The 21,243-nt window shown below is 43.2% G+C and overlaps 1 protein-coding gene across 1 annotated transcript in view; it reads left to right on the forward strand.

Annotated features, from left to right (window-relative positions):
- Positions 1-5,242: 5,242 nt before the first annotated feature.
- The window catches only part of LOC126405136 (BAH and coiled-coil domain-containing protein 1), a 75,886-nt gene continuing 59,885 nt past the window's right edge, over positions 5,243-21,243 (forward strand). The window contains exons 1-2 of the mRNA XM_050068707.1: positions 5,243-5,522; positions 8,572-8,895. Of these exons, the coding sequence (XP_049924664.1) occupies positions 8,724-8,895 (172 nt within the window). The 5' untranslated portion in view covers positions 5,243-5,522; positions 8,572-8,723. The remainder of the gene's footprint in view (positions 5,523-8,571; positions 8,896-21,243) is intronic.

Here is a 21,243-nt window from a genome sequence, read left to right on the forward strand (position 1 = left end):
GAGATACCAGGCCTGTGTCTGGGACCCTGAACTTATCTACATGATCGCTGGCGAGCTCAGCCATGTGATGCTTAGGCAATGCTCCACCAAACCTGCAGCTGGGGGAGAAATCAATCACACCACAAACCCCCTTTTCTTCTCTCAAACAAGAGCTTTTTAGTGACAACAGCCATCTTGATCACATGACCATGGGAGCATCATGCAACAGCCCCCACAGCCCCCCAGCACCCCTCACTGCAGATGTTGGGTAACAACATGGCTGATGAGTTCAATAATGGACACACAATGTTGCTCTTGTGTGTTGTTAAGCCTCCATCAGCTGTGTTACACATCCACGATCACAAGACTTGGTCAAGAAACAGAATGACTTCATGTGTGAGACAGTCTGAGGCAATGATCAATATAACGAAAGCTGTTTATTATATTACATTATATTATAGTATGTTATGTTATGTTATATTATATTATATATTAAGTGCAGGGGGAGTGGGTGGTTGTATGCCATGTCAAAGAAACGCTGATGTACACATATACAAATTGGCACATTTAAATCTGTGAGCACTGGTGAATCAGTACAATTCATTAGTTGCAATAATTAGCTTTCACTTCTTAAATCTTCTTGTCCATTGCTATGAGCGTTGAGTTGCACCAGCAGCCGCCAACTGGTGATGAACTTTGCAAATGTTGTCATTTCCACTGTGGGCCAGCAGGGCTGCAGGGAGAACAGTCCTCCTGCAGGCCTCCTGTCATCCCCACTGAGGTAATGAGGGGGTTAAAATATAATGTCAGGTTCCCTGGGCTGGTGGACTTAAAGGTAGAGAAGGGCAAATGTGTCAGAGGGTGTCACAGGGTTGCAGGCCTGTGCAAATGGTTGCATCTTACATGTGTATAGACAAATACCCAGCATGCTTCAGTAACAAATCCCTTTATTTTATTAATTAAAAATATACTTATTCATCATAATTATTTTTTTATTTGGTGCGCCACTGTACTATAGGCCGTTCAGTGCACTGTCTGTGTCCACCGTCTTCTGAAGGCACTCATGCCTCCAATGATATTTTTGTTTTCAGTCAAAGGAAGTACATGATGCGAATTAACGAGACCTGGTTTAAAGCAGACTATCTTTGGCGTGTTGCTAAACTGAAACGTGTTTGAGCTGCCCTTTCGCGAGAGTTTCATCTCGGCTAGAATTATCTAAAAAATAATATGAACACTTTTTATTAGTGTGGTGAAGATCGGCGCTTCTCTCCTCGAAGTGAAGACAGATCCATGTAGCAGAGCCAGCCTTCAGTAGGCTTCTGGTTATGCCATATGCCACTACAATTCAAGCAGGTCTTAGCGCGCACACACACACACACACACACACACGCACACACACTCACGCCCATCTCCACCTCGATTATGCCGATTCATCCATAATAAACATATTTCTTTTATATTATGTAGGCTGTATATTTTTTTAAAATGCGAGCTGTTGCAAAAACGTTTTAATTTACGCTTAAAGATAAAGCTGTCCATGCGTGATTCATCTCAGCTTAATTAATATATTGACTGATATCCAATTGGATCATGCACACACACACACACACACACACACACACACGGGTCAAAAGGCTATCCGTTGTTAGCTCACTCCAAATGATTTTAGTTCCATGACCTAACTTGACCAAACTAAACTGATCCCACTCATGCATTCACTCGTTTGGGATGATTCAATTCATTTTTAAACAGCAGTGAGATATTCAGCATTTAAGCAGATAAATAATGAAGACGAGCTATTTTTAAGACGCCCATACAACTTTAAACTCGCGTTTTTGTTTCCCTGTAAAAACAAATATTTCCACACCATGAATCCTACATCACTGTCACCTGCTCCTCATGATGCTTATAGAGTATTTTATGTGTGAAAATAAAAGCATATAGACAATCAGCTCGTCTATTCTTAATGTCCAAGGGCCCATTCTGCGCCTGTGTAGTCGTGGGTGGGAGGCACACACTGTCAATCATCAACGCTCCATTGATCAAGGACAATCCTCGTCGTAAAAAATGGTCCCTTTTTTTTCTTAAGAAATCACTCACTCCGCATTAATTATCACTCTGCCTGTTGTATGTGCGCGTGCGTGCGTGCGTGTGTGCTCGCGCGCGTGCAGCTAAGCACCTTTGACTATTTTTCACTTTGCATGCACTCGCTCGAGAGGAGCCCACGATGCACGATGAGATGGAATTCCAGCACCTTCTGCTAAAATACGAGTTAGTATTCAAGCGGAGGAGCCGACCTTTTGTGCAGGCTCTCACAGCAGGGCAGTGCGCGGGGAAATGGTGTCAGCTGTGGCACAAAAAATAAATTAATAAAATAAAAATAAATCCATGAAATTCAGCTTGACATTAATGTGTGCAAGTGAAGATAATTTTAGAATTTTTTTTTTGGTATTTATTTTTATTGATGTGGGTCTAAGGTGTAAAATATTAAGCTACAAAAAATAACGTGGAGCCCCAAAAATAAATAAATCAAAATGAATAAATAGAGGATATTTTGTGTTTCTGTCAGACCATAAAATGCTCAAAAAAAATAAAAAAAATAAAAAATTCTCATGTGGGTTAGGGGTGACTAACACACACGGAAATGTGGAAATAATTTAACATAAATCTTTTCTTTTTTTGCCATCAGTATTAATACCTCCTTGTGTGTTTTATTTTCCTGTGATCTGAAAAAAAACATTTACCCCAGATTTTCTTTTGCAAAAAATAAAAAAATTAAATTAAATAAATGCCAGTTTATTGCATAGTTGTGTGTAGAAAAACACAAAATTAAAAGTTAATGAATAAAAGCATCTTTATTGTTCTTACAGAGCAAGCATACAATTAAAAAAATGTATTGTAGCCTGTATCAGATAGTAGAAGATATTTATTCACCCAGAAATCACTAAGGGGGCCTTCGAGAAATATCTCCAGAAACACTGTAATAGATTAAAAATGTTAAATATTTTGGTTGCAGCACATTCATGATCGCCTTCATATTTCTCTATCTAGCTCCATCTAGCATTTTACACCCTAATCTGAAATTACGACTTCAACAGACCACAATTACAAACAGCATGCGATGCTATCAGCCGATCACCTCACAGTCAAATTTTATTTCACATAAATTCTTTGAATAAAAACATTTCTCCGCACTAACCCACTACGACAAACCTCATGCAGCCACACTTTAAAATGGTGAAAAGACTCCATGCAGATTGTCTCCATTAACGCGGACTTGAGCAGGGCGATCCACAACCGGAGCTCTTTTTCCTCTCTCTCTGTCTCTCCCTCTTTCCTCGCAACCCTCACGTGCAGCCTATAACCTGAATTGTTTCGAGGCTCGTTTCACTTGTTTTCATAACTTTTCATAATGATTAGGCACCGCTGGTCCGCATTTATCCGAAAACTAACCTCGATTATTTTAAATATCCAACATATAATTTCCCTCTCTCTGCAGTATTCCCTTTGATTCACGCTTGACTCATATGGCTCCAGGGCCAATAGGGGTCCGCCTTTGGGGCGTCTTGAAACCGCCTCTTCTTATCCCCTTTCATCATCTAACCCGGGACGCCTTGAAACCGCAGGGCCAGTTATTGCCTTTTTTTTTTTTTTTTTTTTTTAGACAGCCCAATGCGGACTGGCCAACAGCCAATCAGAGTCTTGTTTACACTCTGTGACTGACAATGCTCTGGAGCGGCGCCAGCCAATCAGAGGCTCGCATACAGGGAGGGGGGGGGGGTCATTTGTAAACATTTAGCATAATGTAATAACCAAAGTCCATAGTAATAACATGAGGGAAATATTGGAATTACTGTCTTGTCTGCATGATTCAATGTAGGGGTGCAAGACACTGGCTTTAAAGGCACTTGTCAAAAAAGCCTCTTAGTGGCTCTGAAGGAGGAATAAATATATAGACAGGGAGTGTTTGATGTTCATTGTGAGTAAAATGTTATTTCAATAGGGTCCTTTCAGTGACAGCTGACGAATACATATCAATCTGTGACAGAGACACTTCAGTCTTGTGTTGCAAAATATCATTTAGTCAGCTGTCCTATTTATAGGAAACTCCCAAACTGATGTTTTTGTAAACACTGCTGGGAAAAATGATTTCATATTTTCTCATTCATCATTATTTTTCAGCACTTTTTTATATTTTAGGGATATGTGTGACATGCTTACATGTCCAGGTCACATATAAGGCATGTAAAACTTGTTTTACCAACTTTTAAAAGATGGTATCAGTGTTTTTTTATACACTTTTTTTCCCATTATTGACATGTGAAGCACTTTGTAACTCTGTTTTGAGAAGTGCCTTATAAATAAAGACTATTATTTTGGATTTAGATGCCAAACTGAGGCTATTTAAGGTTCATTAAGATCATACACATACATGCACATCCCAAAAAAAAATAAAAAATAAAAAAAATTCTCAGTTTCATTGTTGCTTTGTTTTACATTATTTATTTATTTATTTATATTATTACGCCCTTTATATATATATTTTTTTTATTCATATTATTTTATTTATATTTTGTATCTGCATTTTAAGATCTTTGCATATGTCATACAAGCAGGGTATTTTATTTTTATTTTTTTTTGCATATGTCATACAAGCAGGGTATTTTATTTTTATTTTTTTTATTTTTTACTCCTCCAATTTGATATTCTTTATTTTATTTCATTCCTGTATATTTCTTGTATATCTTGATATATTTTTTAGTACTACTCATGTTTGTGTATATTTTATATTTCTATATTCTAATGTCCACATACTGTTTGATAGCTTGCTGCTGTAACATAAGTATTTCCCAGTTTGGGATCAATAAAGCACTATCTTATTTTATCTTGTTATTTTTGGAGCATTATCCAACAAATATAAATTCAATTTGGGTTTTACTGAAAGCTTGCACTATCAAATTATTTTTTTAAAGGTTTTATTTGTGTTTTTTTTAGTTATTTACACTCTGATAAGCACTGCCTGTCACCTTTTGATCATCTGCTGTGCATTTTAACTTGTGCTCAGGCTGCACTGAGCTCCATTGTAAGTGCCTGAGACCATCCCGAGCTTTAAATCTGGCGCGTCTCTCTCTGTTTAGCATCGCCAGTCAGCACACCATTGGCCTGCGCTGCCGGCCAATCAGCGCCTCCCGTATCTCCGGGCGGGCGGCACGAGCTAATTAACATGCAGGTATCCGACCAATGGGAGGGCGTGTTTACCCTGCCCCGAGACGCGAGGTACGCAGTTTCACCGGGAGAGAAACCGCTGCTCGGAGATCCGAGCCGCGATCCAGCCAGGCCGGAAGCCGTAGTCCCACTGCTTCCATAGACTGAACCAGCAGGCTACTGCACAGCCTCAGATGGACATACTGTAGGATTGCATTTTAGCCACATGGTTTATTTCAGATTTTTGATTTAAATGGGCGTCGCACTTGGCCTTGCTCCTTCCCTCCCTGTGTTGTGTGATTTTATAATTTATTGTTATGCAAGGATTTAACATACCAGTAAGTAGTCATTTTATATACTTGATTTTTTTTTAATTCAATAAAATATTTTAAGGCCTGTCTCCTCGCTGTGAGATGACACAGGCTGTATTTTAATCCAAAACGCTATATATGTGACATGCTGTTCATTATACACAGTGCAGTGCTATAATTTACAAAATAACAAAACAGGATGTGTGAGGTGTATCCTATGTGGAATAAATCCATGATTTAATGCAGGGAGCTGACAGAGAAATAAATTACCTTAAATTGTTATTATTATATTAATTATCAGTGTCAGTAATATTATCTCTAATATTATTATTAATAGCAATTTTAATTGTTGCATTATATTTTGGCGTCAGGAGCATTTTTGTAACAAGATAAAATATTTAATTATCGATGGACGACTTATTTGCATGTGCTTTTGTTTTAATTATTCTACTAGAAACGTGGCACGCTGGGTATTTTTTTTTGCAAATGGCAAGATTTAAGAGCAGTTACTGTTGAATAAAATGTAGGTCTATATTTTTGTGGAGCTGTCAGAGGGGTGTCGGTTATGGTTTTAGTCCGGTTGCAATAAATCCAAAGCGGTTACTTTGCATGGAGAGGACGGGAGGCGTGTTTGCACCCAGGCCGGCCGAGGTGCACTCCCTGCCGGCCAGCTCAGTCACGGAGGGCCGCCTGCCTCGCAGCGCGATGCGAACTACACACTGTAACGTGATTTATCATCCGCGTTTCTGCTTTCGATTGGGTTCTGTAAATGCAATTGACAGCTGCTTAATGAATTGCATTAGGGCGTCGATCATTTGAAGGGTTTTAAAAATTATTGCGCGTATTTGGTGACGGGGGGAATCCGCACATTGGAGGCTGAAATGACACAAAACGACCGTGTGTGCGCGCGCTACTGCGATTTAAATTCCCATGAATGTACATTTGGAGCATTTACAAATCTGTACTGTCTCCCCAGCCTCGTACATGCTGAATAATTTTAACCCGATGTTGTTAGTGGACATACAGAGTGGGCTGAATGCAACAGCATGGCGAGGGGGAAGGTAATGGCTGACTGCAAAGCACTTTCTCAGTATGGAGACAAAGGCAGTCCTGCTGACGGGCGGCCATTCACCTTGGATCTCTACACAGTCCTCAAACTGAAGACTCAGCTATCATGTATGCAACAGCAAGGCTTTTTTAAGCGTTTCCACGTTAAAGGACGCACATGCATGCACACACATGAGCTCAAGAGGCGTCAGTGGAGGAGATTTTAGTCCCAGGCACCTCCGTATGGAGGGATTTTTATTGTTGTTGATGTGGCACTGAATTGGAGGCTCGGCTGTAACTGGCTGCATGGGGAGATAATAGTGCTGAGAGTGAAACAGCATATATGATTAGAATATAGCTACCATTATAACAATTGTTGAATTTATTTTTTTAAAGTAATTTATGGTAAAAATCTGCTTTTATTTTACATTCTGCAACCCCATCGAGAATCCATAGGGCCCCCAAATTGTGGATCTATAATGTGAAAGCACACATACTGTATTGAGAAAATTCAGCCATGTATTTATTTATTTATTTACTCATTTGGACCTATAAAATGAAGCTGCCTTCTGTTTGCCTGCTTTTGTTTTTAGTTACATACAGCCACCACTGAGGCACAAAATGGGCTGTCACGTTTTGGTTAGATAAAAAAATATATATTTAAACAGTGAGATTACATTTTATTTTTAATTTTATGTGAATGCCTTTTTTTTTTTTATTTCCCCTCTTTTTTCCCCCTCAACTATATAATGCTATTTTTGTGGCATGGCAGAGGATCTAGCCCATAATGTATTTACAACTCCATTTGATTACCTGACCTGAAATAGGTCAAGGCAGATGAAGACAGTGAGAGTGCAGTTATTCACATGCGCACACACACACACGGGCACGGGCGCGCGCGCGCGCGCACGGGCGCGCACACACACACACACACACACACACACACACACACACACACACACACACACACACACACACACACACACACACACTGAAAGAGAGAGAGAGAATCCATGTCTTTCAGGAGCTGATGCATCTCTCTTATGGAGCAGTATTTTAATTATATTTTTAAATATCAGGCTTCTTTATGATTTGTTTCCAAACTTTCCAAGCAGGCTCCTTCTTGCGCAAAGTGATCGATGCATGATGCATTTTCCCCCCCAAATGCCAGTTTAATGATAAACAAAAGCTATTTTATAGTTTACACATGATGCAAAATATAATACATTTTGTGTATTTGTGCCAGTTTGTAGCCTACATGAGATCACTGCAGCGCAAAATGTGAAAATAGTGTGAGGTGTAATGGGAGCTGGATGGAGGCAGGGAGAAAAAAAAAAGCCTGTATCAATCCGAGACAATAGGACGAGCAGGAGAAGGCAGGCAGCGTTGTTCACCTTGAGATGTAGGCTGTGTAGGCTTCCATCACTGTAGCCCACCCAGCAGGACAGCACACTTCCTCCTCTAACACAAGCTGCTTTGGGATTGTTGCAGGAACCAGGATTTGAATTATGAATAATGATAATAAAAAGTTGCATGTTAATATGCATTGCATGGTTTTGGGGGGGAGAGTGACAGCTGGCAACTGCTGACGTGGTAGTGGAATTGTTTGGATGAAATAATAATATGAGAATATATAGAAGTGTGTAAATCTGCGCGTTGTGCTTGTGTGTGCAACATGAAGTGCTCTTCTCCATATGATGCATATTAGGCCCATATCCCAGGCTGATCAATAGAGCTGCATGTGAGCCCGTCTCAGTGGGCTTTTGGACGCCTCGCTGGCCGTGTCTGTCTGCTGTGACTTATTTTGCACCACCACTTTTAACTCGAAATGGGCGATTTCTGCTACATGCAAACGCAACCTTGATATGACAGAAAGGTATTACAACAAAATCCAGTGGAGCGGCACTAATGATTTGCTTCTCTTATATTTTACTGCACTGTCAGTGTTTTTTGCATCGTGTGATTCCTAACCGGGCTTTCCTTATATTATTTTCCTTGGTAATGATACATTGCTTTCTCCTTTTGACAGAAAAGATGATCGGGGGCTGTGTTTTTGGCTGGGGAAGCCTGCGATCGACTGAATGCAACACATAGATCTGAAGGAAAGGATTATTATATGGGTTGCATTTGATTTTCCTGACCTGCCCTATCCGGATTTCGGATTACTCAACATTCTTCGGAATGGAAGGACGGGATTTCGCTGCTCCGGCGCACCTCTTATCAGAGCGGGGCGCCCTGGTGCACCGAGCCGCCTCTCGGATCGCTCCCTCGGGCCACGGCTCTGTACAGCATGGCGGTCACTTCACGCCGGGGAAATACTACCCCTCGCACATACCAATGGCTCCCCACTCAGGTTAGTCAAACATGCACGGATGTTTCTTTTTATTCTGTCATACAAGGATGTAGCCACTGCTTCCATCAGCATTTATCTATATTACAGCTGGCTGTTGTTCCAAATGCTCCTCTCATAATGTTGCGCTGTAAAGCCTGTGCATTTATCAGCGTGAGTGATAGGCTATGGCCTGCATGTGTGCTGGAGTACAAAGCAGATTATTTTGGCACGAAAGCGAAGAATAGACGGGGCTTTGTGTTTTTAAATAAATGGTTGCTCAGGTGTGGCTGTTGACAGAGTTTCCCTGTTCAAATATCAGCTAATAAATCAGGTGGAAATTTGATTTACACTCGGCCTACGATCAGGAATTTTGATTAAACTGAATCAACATTTATAGCTTAGACATCTCAAAGGTAATAAAGACATCTTAGTTTAAACAAATAGCCATTTGATAAGTTAGGTAAATGCCACGGTATTTAAAAATGGCATTTAAGATCTGTTTTAGTTTGCACGTAGGAAGTTGGACAGAGCATACTGGCACTGGTTTCCCACTGGCTCTGGGGCTGAATCTGAAATGAGATTTTGTCACTTCACGTTAAATTGATAAGTGTCACACCGGTGCCACAGCTCAACCTAAAAAAAATCCCAAGGCCATATACTCAGAGCTATATAAGCAAGCAAAGGAAGAAGCAGGTCTACAGTGTATGGAGGTTGCAAGAAGAGGAGCAATAGTAGAAAAAATATATCCTCCTTCTATATTGGGCTCCAAAGTGTCGGGGTGCAAATGTGTTCACAGTGCATGCATCAGATTTAACAAGTGACTTGGGTATCTTGTGTACCTAAATGTGTACCTTTACAAACATGACAAATGTCCAGACAGAACAGTCAGAATTTATAACTCAGCTTAAAGACTGCTGAACAGAATAGCAGCTGATATATATTTTTAAAACACAAAGGTTGGACACATGCACAATAACCCACTGAAATACAAAACATTGCTGCTGGTAATGCTCAGTTTTTGATTTATGAGCATTTCTGAGGTCTTATGTAGATGTTGCATTGGATTTAATTGAATATATAGCAGTGTTTTTTAATTTTGCATCAAGAAAAAGACAAATAAAAAAAGGAAGATATAAGTATCGCATGGCATTGTTGCAGATTGGATCACAACACACTGCTTTTATTTTCCCCCACCCATGTAAAACAAAAGAGATTTAAATAAGTCTCAGCAGTGGCATATTGATTGCATCAAACAGTTACACTTCTGAAACAATTTTCTTTGAAAATATGTTAATTTGGCTGCTAAAAAAAACACATTTATGATGCAGCAGCCCACGAATCTTGGGTCACTTGAAAGCAGGGAATATTTAGCCCTTTAAAGTTATTTTATGTAACGTATATCAGCTAAAATTATAAGTGGGCTCAGTGTAGGTGGTTGTTGTGGGCGGATAAACGCAGCATCAAAGTCACCTCTGACAGTGTTTTTGTGCTCTGCGTTACATCTTATTTGTTTATTTATGTTTTTTTCCCCCCTTTAATATTAAATGCTTATGCTGTATAGGCTGTATTGTGGCAGGCTAATCAAAGATATTTTTTCAAATTCATTGTGTTTAAAAAGATTCAGGATTCATTTGCAAAATCATGCTAAACATGAGGTATAATTAGTCATTCAGCAGAATTCATGGGCGCTGTTCACCATTCATCTCTCACCATTCATGTTTGCTTTTGGCAGTTCTCTCTCTCCCTCTCTCTCTTACACACACACACACACACACACACACAGCCTGGGTCCGTATGTTTTTTTTCTTATGGATGTTTTGTTGAGAGCATGAAGGGTAATGCTGGCCACAGGGTACAGGTGCTCCCCAAACCAGATTTGGTGTTTCTTTTGTATTACTGTGCCGCACCAACACGAAGACCTACCCTCCAAATGTCATCACTGTTCAATGAGCAGCACAGGTGGTTTATTGTTCTCCCAAGCCTCGTCAGTAACACATGGGCGTGACTGGAGAGAAGTCTATCTAATATCCTCAAGATCTGCGAAGAAATGACTTAATTCTTTAACATTTCAGGTATTTTTTTATTGAATTATCATAGAGAATAATTTGAGTTCACATTATATGTAATTCCCCTCTGGGCGCTGTTAGAATTATTTTGCTATTGTGCTCTGCTGATGTACAATCTTTGATTTATTATCTTAATAATATTTGAAAATGTCAAGCATGTCAGAATGCAAATAGGTGGATGAGACATGAAGCATAATTCACAATTATTCATGGCATGTATTTTTAGGATGGTAATTCATCAAAACAGCCCACAATGCAAATTTATAACCACTGTGACACAATTTTATTTTTATTTAATTGTAATTTATTTATTTTCAATAATTTTTAATTACGCCATCAATGAAATCTGTCTTTTTTAAGTCAGTTCACCCAAATGGATAAAGGCCAGCCGCGCTGTAAGAGCAGTCAAATGCTCGTAGGTTGTCTGACCAAACTGCTCCCAGACTGTTCATCTTGACAGGGCAGGTCATTAGTGTCCCTTCAAGTGTCCCATATGCTAGCAACATTAGCACAACTGTGCATGTTGTTTGCTGAGTGTGTTGGATCCCCTCAGTTTTCTCTGCACTTTCCCCCCGGGGACTAACTTGCACACTGGTTCACATGAATACTTTACAAAGAGCATGAATATTTCAGGGTTGATGTAAAAATGCATTCAGAGGCAGGTTTCTGATGTGGCTCCTTGAAAGGGCTCCTCTGACTTTGCAGAGGTATTTATTGTGAGCGCTCCCTTCACCCTCGCTGCTGAAAAGAGTGATGGCGGTTGCGACACCCTCCCTTGGCATTGTTCCTTGCCGGGTTACAGAATTTCAACATATTTTTGGGAGGAAATTTCCTTTCTTTCTCGTGCGCACACTGGTGAGTTTGGTTGCAATCAGGCAACAACAGACACACTCGCCTACCTTTTTGCCCAGTGAAGCGTTTTAACTTAGCACTGGTGGAGATTCTGTCAGCGTGCATTTGCCTCTGTCCATCTTCACCTACTACAAGCCAGTCATTTGTAATGCATGTCAGGTGGTCGATTTATAGTTTGCACTCGCACTGTGTTCTGGGAATGTGACATTGGAGCAACTTCTCTTTGTGTGTGTGTTTGCTGATACAGTGAGACACAGACCTGTAAACTCATCTAATGCGGTTTAATTCAGCCAGTCCATTTACAAGGACTTTGAAATAGTAATTTTATCTCCTGCTGGCTCCGGCGCAGAGTTGGAGACAGTCTTCACTTGGCTGTGAGGCCTGGATTCAGATGTTGGATAGTGTCAAAGCAGGAGACACAGTGGAGCTGTCTTTACTGCTGGCATTTATGGCTGGGGGCTCATCTTTCAGCCATATTGTTCTGATCAGTGCGCTCTGGCTGAGGTGTGGCTGTGTGAAAGCAGCAGGGGTTCAGAGGCTGTCCATGGCTGAGCTCTGCTCTAAACACCCCATGTAATCAAAGGTCATATTTGTGTCATCTCGCTCGCCCGGCCTCCCCTTCCTTTACATCTCCCCTGTCTCCCTTTCCATAAGCTGTCCTCTCTCTCCTCCCCTCCATTTCTCGGTCTCCTTTCTTTCCAGCAGGAAGACCCTTGTGTCTGGGAAGCGGTGGTCTTCCTGCCACCTCTGTTTTAGCCAACCTCCCCTGCCCCGGGCCATTGTTGCAGACCCCAGCTTTGTGTGTGTTTTACGGCTGCTGTTAAAGATAAAAAACAGTCCCTTCCACCCCCTTTATTGTTTTCTGGTAGGATGTCCCTGTCATTCCCTTGGTTTTTATGTCCTAGCTGGATATCCGAGCAGCTTCCCCCTTCAAAGGTTAGCTATGCTGTCTGCCTTCTCCCATTTTTTTTTCCAAAGGGGAATAAATAACTTTACTGAGACTTTTACTGAACGTCTCATTGCTGGAATATCCCAAGGGTCTGTGGTTGTTGAGAAGACGCTTCAAAGACAAACACAGGTGTTTGGTGGAGTTAGCAAAGGGCTGGTTACAACCAGGGTGTTTAAAAGAATAAACCTCAGTGAGTGGGTTGTTTGTGGGAAGGGAGGCTTCTTCTTCTTGGCCTTGTAGCTCTTGTGTTGTGAGCACTCACAGTTCGTACCCTGTTTCCCTTTGACTTTACTTACCCCCCATCCTTGTTAACCCCAGACAAGAGCAGTGGCTGGAGTGAGTTGCATGTTTAGCGTAATTTTTTAGCAGCACAGCACCCAGCACCAATGAAAGGCTGTTTCTCTCTAAATCAAACAATTAGAGAGATTTGGTGAGAGCATATCCAGCGCAGTTGCCAGGAGAAAATGTTGGCATTGTACATTTCTGTAAACCACAAATTTGTTACCTTTGTATGTTTTGTACGCATCATATCAACATATCTAAAGTGACATAGTTCTGATTACATGTATATGAGCTGAGCTGGTTATCGGGAGGTGTAGGGGATGGTGGATGGCATGACACTTAGAGGAGACGGCTGCCAAGCTACAGACCGCTGCAGATCACTGCATTTTCAGCTGTGTTTTCATCAGCAAAACCTAGTATTTTAACCCAAAACATGATCTTTACCCAACCATAACCAAGTGGTTTTTGTGCTGCAACATAACCCCACATTAACCAAAGTCAAAATGTACCGGTTGCCCTTTTGGCAAGACATTGGCTGCATTTCCAGTGGCAGTTGTGTTACCAAAGACTGGATGTCTTTTAGCGAGACATAGGCAGTATTTCTAGCCATGACTGTGGCTGCAAAACAGAATATATTAAGCCAAAATATGATCTTTTCCTAACCATAACCATTTTTTGTTGTTTTTTTGTTTGTTATTTTTATGCCTAAACATAACTACACTGTAACCTTGCACTGTTGAAGCACACTGGTTGATATTAGCAAAGTTAGCTGCTTTTCCAACGGCGATTGAGCCACCAAAACTGGATGTGTTTTAGCGAGACATCTGTGGCATTTCATTGTGGCACCCTAACCCTAACCCTAACCCTAACCCTAACCCTAGCACCAAAACATGAACTTTCTCTAACCATAACCAACTGGTTTTGTGCCTAAACATAACCACACATTAACCACAGCATTGTTGAAACATAATGAAGCACCAAGTGTCAGCATATCCGCTACATAATAACATACAAATGTTACATATCGTGGTTTGCAGAAACATACAATGCCAATATTTATCCTAGCTATTGGGTTGGACATTCATAAGGTGAGCCTTAACTGAGTGAAAAGAAAACCGATATCCCGAATAACCCATGTTAAATATGACATTAAAAGGCTATTTGTACCCAGGAGCCACTGTGGTGGAAGAACAGTGACAGGCTGTGGGTCTTAGGCCAAGTTCCATTTGACTTGAGCCTTGCGCGCTCCCTCTCTCTTCAAGCTCCAGCTCTGCAAAAACACAGTGAGAACCTTGGCCTGTTGTCGGGCTCGTTTGTGGATTGTTCTGAGATGACACGGTTCAGACGCAATGTCACAGGAGTCCCCCTGAATAGTAAAGGTGTAGCTTGGCATTGTACACCTGGCTGAAATAGCACCTTGCCCAGTGCCGCCACCATCTGTCACCTTCCCCTGACACTCCCACTGGAAGCCGAAATGACTTGCAAGGGCAGTCAGTTGCTTTGAAAGGGTAAGTCCCTTGCTTTTTAAAAAAAATACCTTTGGTTACAAGGTTAGAAATGGATTAAGGCATCAATATTTATTTTGGGGTACTGCTGGATCATCATACCAAGTGTCCAATATCGGCAAAAAATAAGTAACAGCAGCTAGAATTCATCACACTCAGGTAACTTAAGTGACAGATTTGACGTCAGATAAGTGATTTAATTTCCTTTTTCCTGTTTCTTTCCTTTTTAAGTTTTTTTGCTCCTCAGCAAAACTGTCCACAGAAAATACAGGCTTAGGTTGAGTTGGAAAAAAAAGCAGGGGTCTGGCTTTGTAAGAGGAATTTGGCTAGAGAGTGGCCATGCTGCCTCAGAGACGGGCTCTTCAAACAGACCGCCACCCACACTACACCGTGTGGCATGGTGCCACAGAGCCCTCGCCTCAAGCATGGGGCGTGCACACAGGACAAACACAAAGGAGACCCACGGGTGAGAGTGACGGGCAGGGTAATACCTTCCTGTATCGAATTTCGGGGCATTGGATTTCAAAACCTTCCCGGCTATTTTTACACACAACGCGAGGAAGTGAGAAGTTGCATTAAGAATCCAACGAGGCTATGGAAGTCTTTTGTTCACTTCCCATGACGAACGCACACACACAAAACTTCAAAAAGAAAGGAGCTGGACTGAAAATGTATTGTTGCGAGATTGAATAGACTGATACATTCGCCCAAAGTCAACCACTGCTGTTTTGTTTGTGATTTGGATCTCTCTCTCTGTGTTTTGCTCTTTTTTCTCTCTCTTTCTGTCTCTCCTCCCCCCCCTCGCTCTCCCTCCCTCCCTCTCCCAGTATCAGGCTGCCTCTCATCAGGCAGCCCCAGGCCCACCTCAGCGCATGGCCGTATTGCATGTGACAGCTGTTAGACATTATTAACGGCTCAAGCAGAAAATCCAGATTACTTGTTTTTTAATTTCAATTTTATTATTGTAATCGTTCAGTGAAAAGAACAAAAAAAGGGCCGTTGCCCTATTGTTGTTAGCAGATTTGTGGTCAGTGACAATACTGTATGAGCGTGTGTGTGGTTATGTTTGGGTGGGTGGGTGTTTTTTTTTTCTGTGTGTGTGTGTGTGTGCTCGGCTGTGTTCTCCAGACACCCCCCACTAGAGCCGAGGCACCCTGCGGTTGGCTGTGAGGCCCAGACAGGTGCATTGTTAACCCTCTAACGTCTGAGTCTGTCCCTTCTGGATCTGCCGCTAGTGCTGCTGGCAGGATTTTGTGCTTGTGATGCAGATTGTGTGGCGGCCCCACTCTTCTAATGGTGCGCTTTTTCTCTGCACATAAGAGGAGTTTTGAAAATAACAAGTTTTCATCTGTCACATGCCAGTTTGGCGCACAGGCTGCCTGTCCAGCTCGATGAAATTCAACAAGAGAGCCAGCTGAAGTTTCTGTTGTAGCGCTCACATATCGTTAATATATGGGATTCATATAAAAAGGGAAACTCGGCAGTTGTTCCTGTACATCTCTTCCTTTCTGTTCTTGTTTGCTTGTCTTTTATGTCATATTTTCTCCATACTAGGCTTCCTCATTTTCAAATTGCAGACTATGATGCATAAATGTAGATGGTATGTGGTGGAGGGGCAGGACTGAGAGCAGATAAACTCAAACAACGGCCCACGTTTCTGTGACTGTCAGTGGGAACAGCGGGCGGTGGTGACACACGGTACCAAACAATGAGGTGTGCTGCTAAATATATGCAGAGATTTGCCATTAAATATACATGCAGTATGCCTCTCAAGGATGTGTCAGCCCTTTTGTGAGAAAACAAAGATTAGCATCAGGAATTCCATTTTAATAAGTCTCTTGGGACCATCCAACCAGCTGCCTAGTCCTCAATCCAAAGGGGAACTTGTTGCTCTCTCTCTTTCTCATTTTTCTGGCTCTCTCTTTCTCCCCCTCTCGCATGGGTTTCCTGTGCTCCTTCTGACATTGATTAGCACAAAAATCCTGCTCCCTCCCTCCCCTTTCTGCTTTATTTGTCAAATCACTTGTTTTACACCACAAATTCTTTCATGTCTGCATGTTCGCTCTTTGATGATCCATGTCCATACTCCTGTCTGCTCCTCCCTGCAGTCCCTCCGCCCCTCCACCTCCCCTCTTCCCCATGTTTCTCAAAGTGGGTCCCTCTCTGCCCTCCACCTTGTCCTCCAGTTTTTTTTTATTGTCCCCTCTGCCTGGTGTGACCACTAGGCTACACTGCCTCCTCTGGTACAGTACGTGTCCTGAGGATCTGGGGCAAATGACTGGCTCCTCAGCAACAGATGTGTGTTTGTCTGCCGGTGCTGCGTACTTTCTCCGCTCGCCATGCACGGCCACTGACCTACCCTCTAGTGAGCGTGGGGGAGGGGACAGAGAGGGTTTGTGTGTGTGTGTGTGCGTGTGTGCACGAGAAAGCGGCAGACAGACAGACAGACAGAAAGAGAGAGAAAGAGGAGAGCGACAGCAAGACTAGATGCACACTGTCACATGCTGTCATACACTTACTGGTGCATTGCAAGCAGACGCACACACACACACACACACACACACACACACTGGCACGTCACACACGCTCACGCATCTCGCTTCCCGGGAGGCCGTGGGGCCAGTGGGACAGAGCAAGCTTGAGAGTCTGGTTCGTCTGTTTACATCTAATTATAGAAACAGGACTATTTCTGCAACCACTGCTCCAGCTTTTTCATATTCTTACGAGAGAGAGAGAGAGAGAGACAGAGAGAGAGAGAGAGAAGTGAGAGCGAGGGAAAAAAACAAAGCTTTGACAGCCTTTTCTCACAATGGTGAACGGTTATCTCATCCCCTCAGCGCTGCTACAGTCTGCAGGCTCTCAGTACAGTACAACAGGAGACAGAGGGGGGAGGGGGGCAGGGTCTTGTATCGTATTCTCTTATCCTCATGTAACATGAATGTGCAAATTTACGAGAAGCGAGCACGGGCAAACAAGGCGATGCAGTTTCCCCATTAGCCTCACTGATACATTCAGTTCACAATAAGAAAAGGAAAAAGAGAATAATTCCTTTGCCCCTGCCCCGCGGGCTCTCACCTCGACCTGGCAGAAAGTGCTGTCCATCATGAGAGTCAAAACAAATGAAGAAAGAGTTGATGTTAAGGATTAGCACTGTATAAAATGTATCTTGTATTAGAGACAGGGCCAGTGTGGTAGTTAATCCTCAAGCTTGGTGGCTGATATCCAGCTGAGTGGCTGTTGTTGGCCAGGGGGGCCTGGAGGGGGGAAGCTGTCAGCCCTGTCGGCCCGCCCGGGGTTGCCAGGTGAGAGCCAGATCAGGGCAGGGTTGGGCCTGTGGGTCCAGGCCAGACAGGTTGCAGCCTCTTGCAGGTGCTTTCATAAAGAGCCCCCGAAGCCAAATGCACAGCCCGCTGGATGCAACCTGAGCCAGGTGCTCCTGCTTCCCATCCCCCACCCAAATACATAAACCACTACAGAATGGAAATGTGTGCTTGCATACACCCCACCGCCACCGCCACCGCCACCACCGACTCCACCCTTTATTCGGAGACATGGCAGGTAAATTAATTGGCCGTGAGTATGTAACGTATATGCCGAGATAAAGGTGCGCTGTCTGGCCGAGGCGTAGCGTAACGGCCGTAATGATGGCTCCATTGTGTTGATGTTGAGGGGGGTAGTTAGCGGCACAGCCAGCGGGGCCCTTGCTGGAGGGCTGGATAGTCTCTGATTAATAGTGGGGAATGCTTTGAAGTGACACCCAAGTGCACCGGCTCACAGGCTAATAGCAATACCATCAGTATAGGGAGCGCTCCCTCTTCCTCAGTCTTCATTAGCTAACGTTTCCCCAGTGCTATCTGGCCACCCTCCCCTCACACGCCCGCCTCATCTACAGAGAGCCTTGAGGAGCTCTCGGGTTTTTATTTTTGCAATTGTTTCATGATTTGGCTGTCATTTCTCTCTGTCATGTTTGGTAAAATGGGAGATATTTTTTTTTCCTCGAAGGCAGCGGAGAGGGAAGGCAGAGAGGAGGCCTTTAGTCACAGAGCTCCACTGCATAGGTGAACTGTGGCACAGCCTAAAGACTCATGGGATTGATGTGGCACAAGTGGGACATGGCTGGGGACTATTCCCAGGATCCATTTTGATCTCCCATACTGACAGACGAGCTACAGCTGTGGGTGTGTCTGTGTGTGTGTGTGTGTGTGTGTGTGTGTGTGTATGTGTGTGTGTGTGTGTTTAGGAAGCCGAGGCGGGGAGGCAGGGTTGGGTCTGTCAGCTGTTGGAGTAAAGTAAACTATTAGCGGTGGGAGAAGGCAGTGTTTCCAGCGAAGAATTAGAACCACTTCTAATTGCAGTGAGGTTGGGCTATGATTACATGCTGGCTAATGCACTGACAGACCTCTCACTTGGCTGGCTCTCAGAACGCTGCTGAAATGGCTGAATGCCTTTTGGTTATACAGCATAATGGGAGGGTGTGTGGACGCACGTGTGTGTGTGTGTGTTTGCTGTGTGTGGGTGGCTGCCTGTGTGTATCTGTGATTAAACTTGCTTCTAAGAGTGGTTTCCTGTGCTTTTTGCATGTTTTTGTGAGTTATGCATTTTGCTTGCATACGTGCGTGCGGGTTTGTGCGTGTGTTTTCCGTGTGATAGCTGTGCTCCGCTTGTTTTTTGAGTGCCTGTCGTTATTTGTAGCGGAGGCAACTTTTCTTTCCAAATCAAAACTCAGCTGGCGCAACTGTCTCTGAACAGTACAGAAGAAGTGTGGTTTTTTTTTTTCTTTTTTTGTGCGTTTGAGTTTTTGTGTACGCATGTGTTGTGTTCGTGTGTGTGTGTATGCCCACGGGAAAAAGCAATCAAAGGAGCTGTGTGGTGGAGAGATTGTATAAAAGGAGTGAGAGAGGAAACAGAGTGGCAGGCAGCTGAGAGGGCAGCATGTGGGGGTGGACGGGGGGCTGATGCAGGTGCCTAATTCTACCTCAGCCCTGGGCGTTTTATATTCCATCCATCTCTCTCTTCTCCACTTCTGCACGGGGCTGTTGGGGGATGTAGTAAATCCACCTGCTTCAATTAAAACGTTGATTAGCCGATATATCTGTGACAGTAATCAGAATAATAACACACACAGATGGATTTATACAGCATTATACTGTAAATCTGTTGCATAAGTAATCAGGTAAGAATTTTAAGAAGCTGTGTTCATTTTTCACCTCATAATTTTAATTACTTTTTTTTTTTTTGTGGAACAGCTTGTCCTCAGGTGTGCGGACGCCCCCGTTTGCTAGAAGCTGCGGTTTACTGTTTTTGCCGGCGAGTGCTGTAAATCACGTCGCGATCCCAGCATATGGGATGACAGTTATGGGAGTGTATCTGCTGTTTCTTCATCAGGCCCTCAGGCCCGTGTTATCTCTCTTTTAACTAGACAGAAGGAATACAGACATCATTGTGGTTTCTGTGTGGGGTCAGGAGGTCAGGGAGAGAACTTTCAACACAGTAACAGGAATTTTGTTGTGTGCATCTCTGCTGATTACTCCCCAGGTTAGCCATGGGTCATGGATGGGCCGAAGGGCTGCTCGGGGGATTTCACGAGAGACCTACAGGAGACATTTTTAATGTGCGAGGGCTTTTGGAGGTCAGCAGTAGACCATGGCTGCTGAGGGATCATAAATGGACTTGGTTGTACAGATGTGGATTCCTGTGTGGTTGTTAGGAAACAAAACAGGACATGTGTTCAGTTTATTTTGGTGATGTGGAAGGTCTGTACCTTCCTGGCTAATGTGTAACAGAGCAGTGAAGTATGAGGAGAGAAGTGGTCATCCTTGGTAACGGGGCTTTACCGGACTAGAGCTGCAGTCACGTCTCCAAGAGGAAGCCATGGCCCTCCTGATACAATTGACGCCCACCCCCACCCCTTGGCAAAAATAATTGGAAACTGATATTAAGTCTTTAAGAGGCTGTGGCACCCTCATTTTTTAAGCTGGTATCTTGTAAAACTAGACAACCTAAGGCATTTCGGAAGGGGGCTCAAATTAAATTAAAATTAAAACTGCCAAACAAATTGCTCCTAAACTTGAAGACTCTCCCGGTAAATGTTTTGATCCTTGGGGTGGCTGTGGCTCAGGAGGTAGAGTGGGTTGTCCACTAGTCCATGATCCCCAGGCTCCTCCAGTCCACATGTCAAAGTACCCTTGAGCAAGATACTGAATCCCAAATTGCTCCCAGTGTGTGTGAATGGTTGAAGGCCCAGACAGACCAACACCTCATGATGCCTGTGTCTCAGTCAAAGAGTTACTCGGGAACACACTGCAAAGACTACAGCAGACGGCCAACCAGCATGTACGTTCTCCACCTGTGTGCGAGGAAATAACTCTCCACACCAGCAGACTGCAGCAGTGTGTATTCGTCATTTAGAAAGGGAAACTGGAAGACCGTGTTGATGCCAGTTAGCCAGTTAGCACATCAACAACACAATCCAATACTGAATGAATAGAGCATATTTGCCATACACAAAACGTTTCTGCTAAAGACAGTAACAAGTTTGTTTTGATCTCACGCCCTCTTGGCTTTAGCTGTTTGTTTACTTTCCTCACTTCTGTTTCTCCTCTTGTGTGCTCAGCTGAACTGCCAATCAGGGTAACAGACAGGCTCCACCTTCACCATTGTTGATTCAACATGTTGAATTGGCCAAAAAAATAGCAAACCAGGGCCGACGAGGGGC

This window comes from Epinephelus moara, chromosome 18, assembly GCF_006386435.1.
Source record: "Epinephelus moara isolate mb chromosome 18, YSFRI_EMoa_1.0, whole genome shotgun sequence".
NCBI classification, from domain to species: Eukaryota; Metazoa; Chordata; class Actinopteri; order Perciformes; family Serranidae; genus Epinephelus; species Epinephelus moara.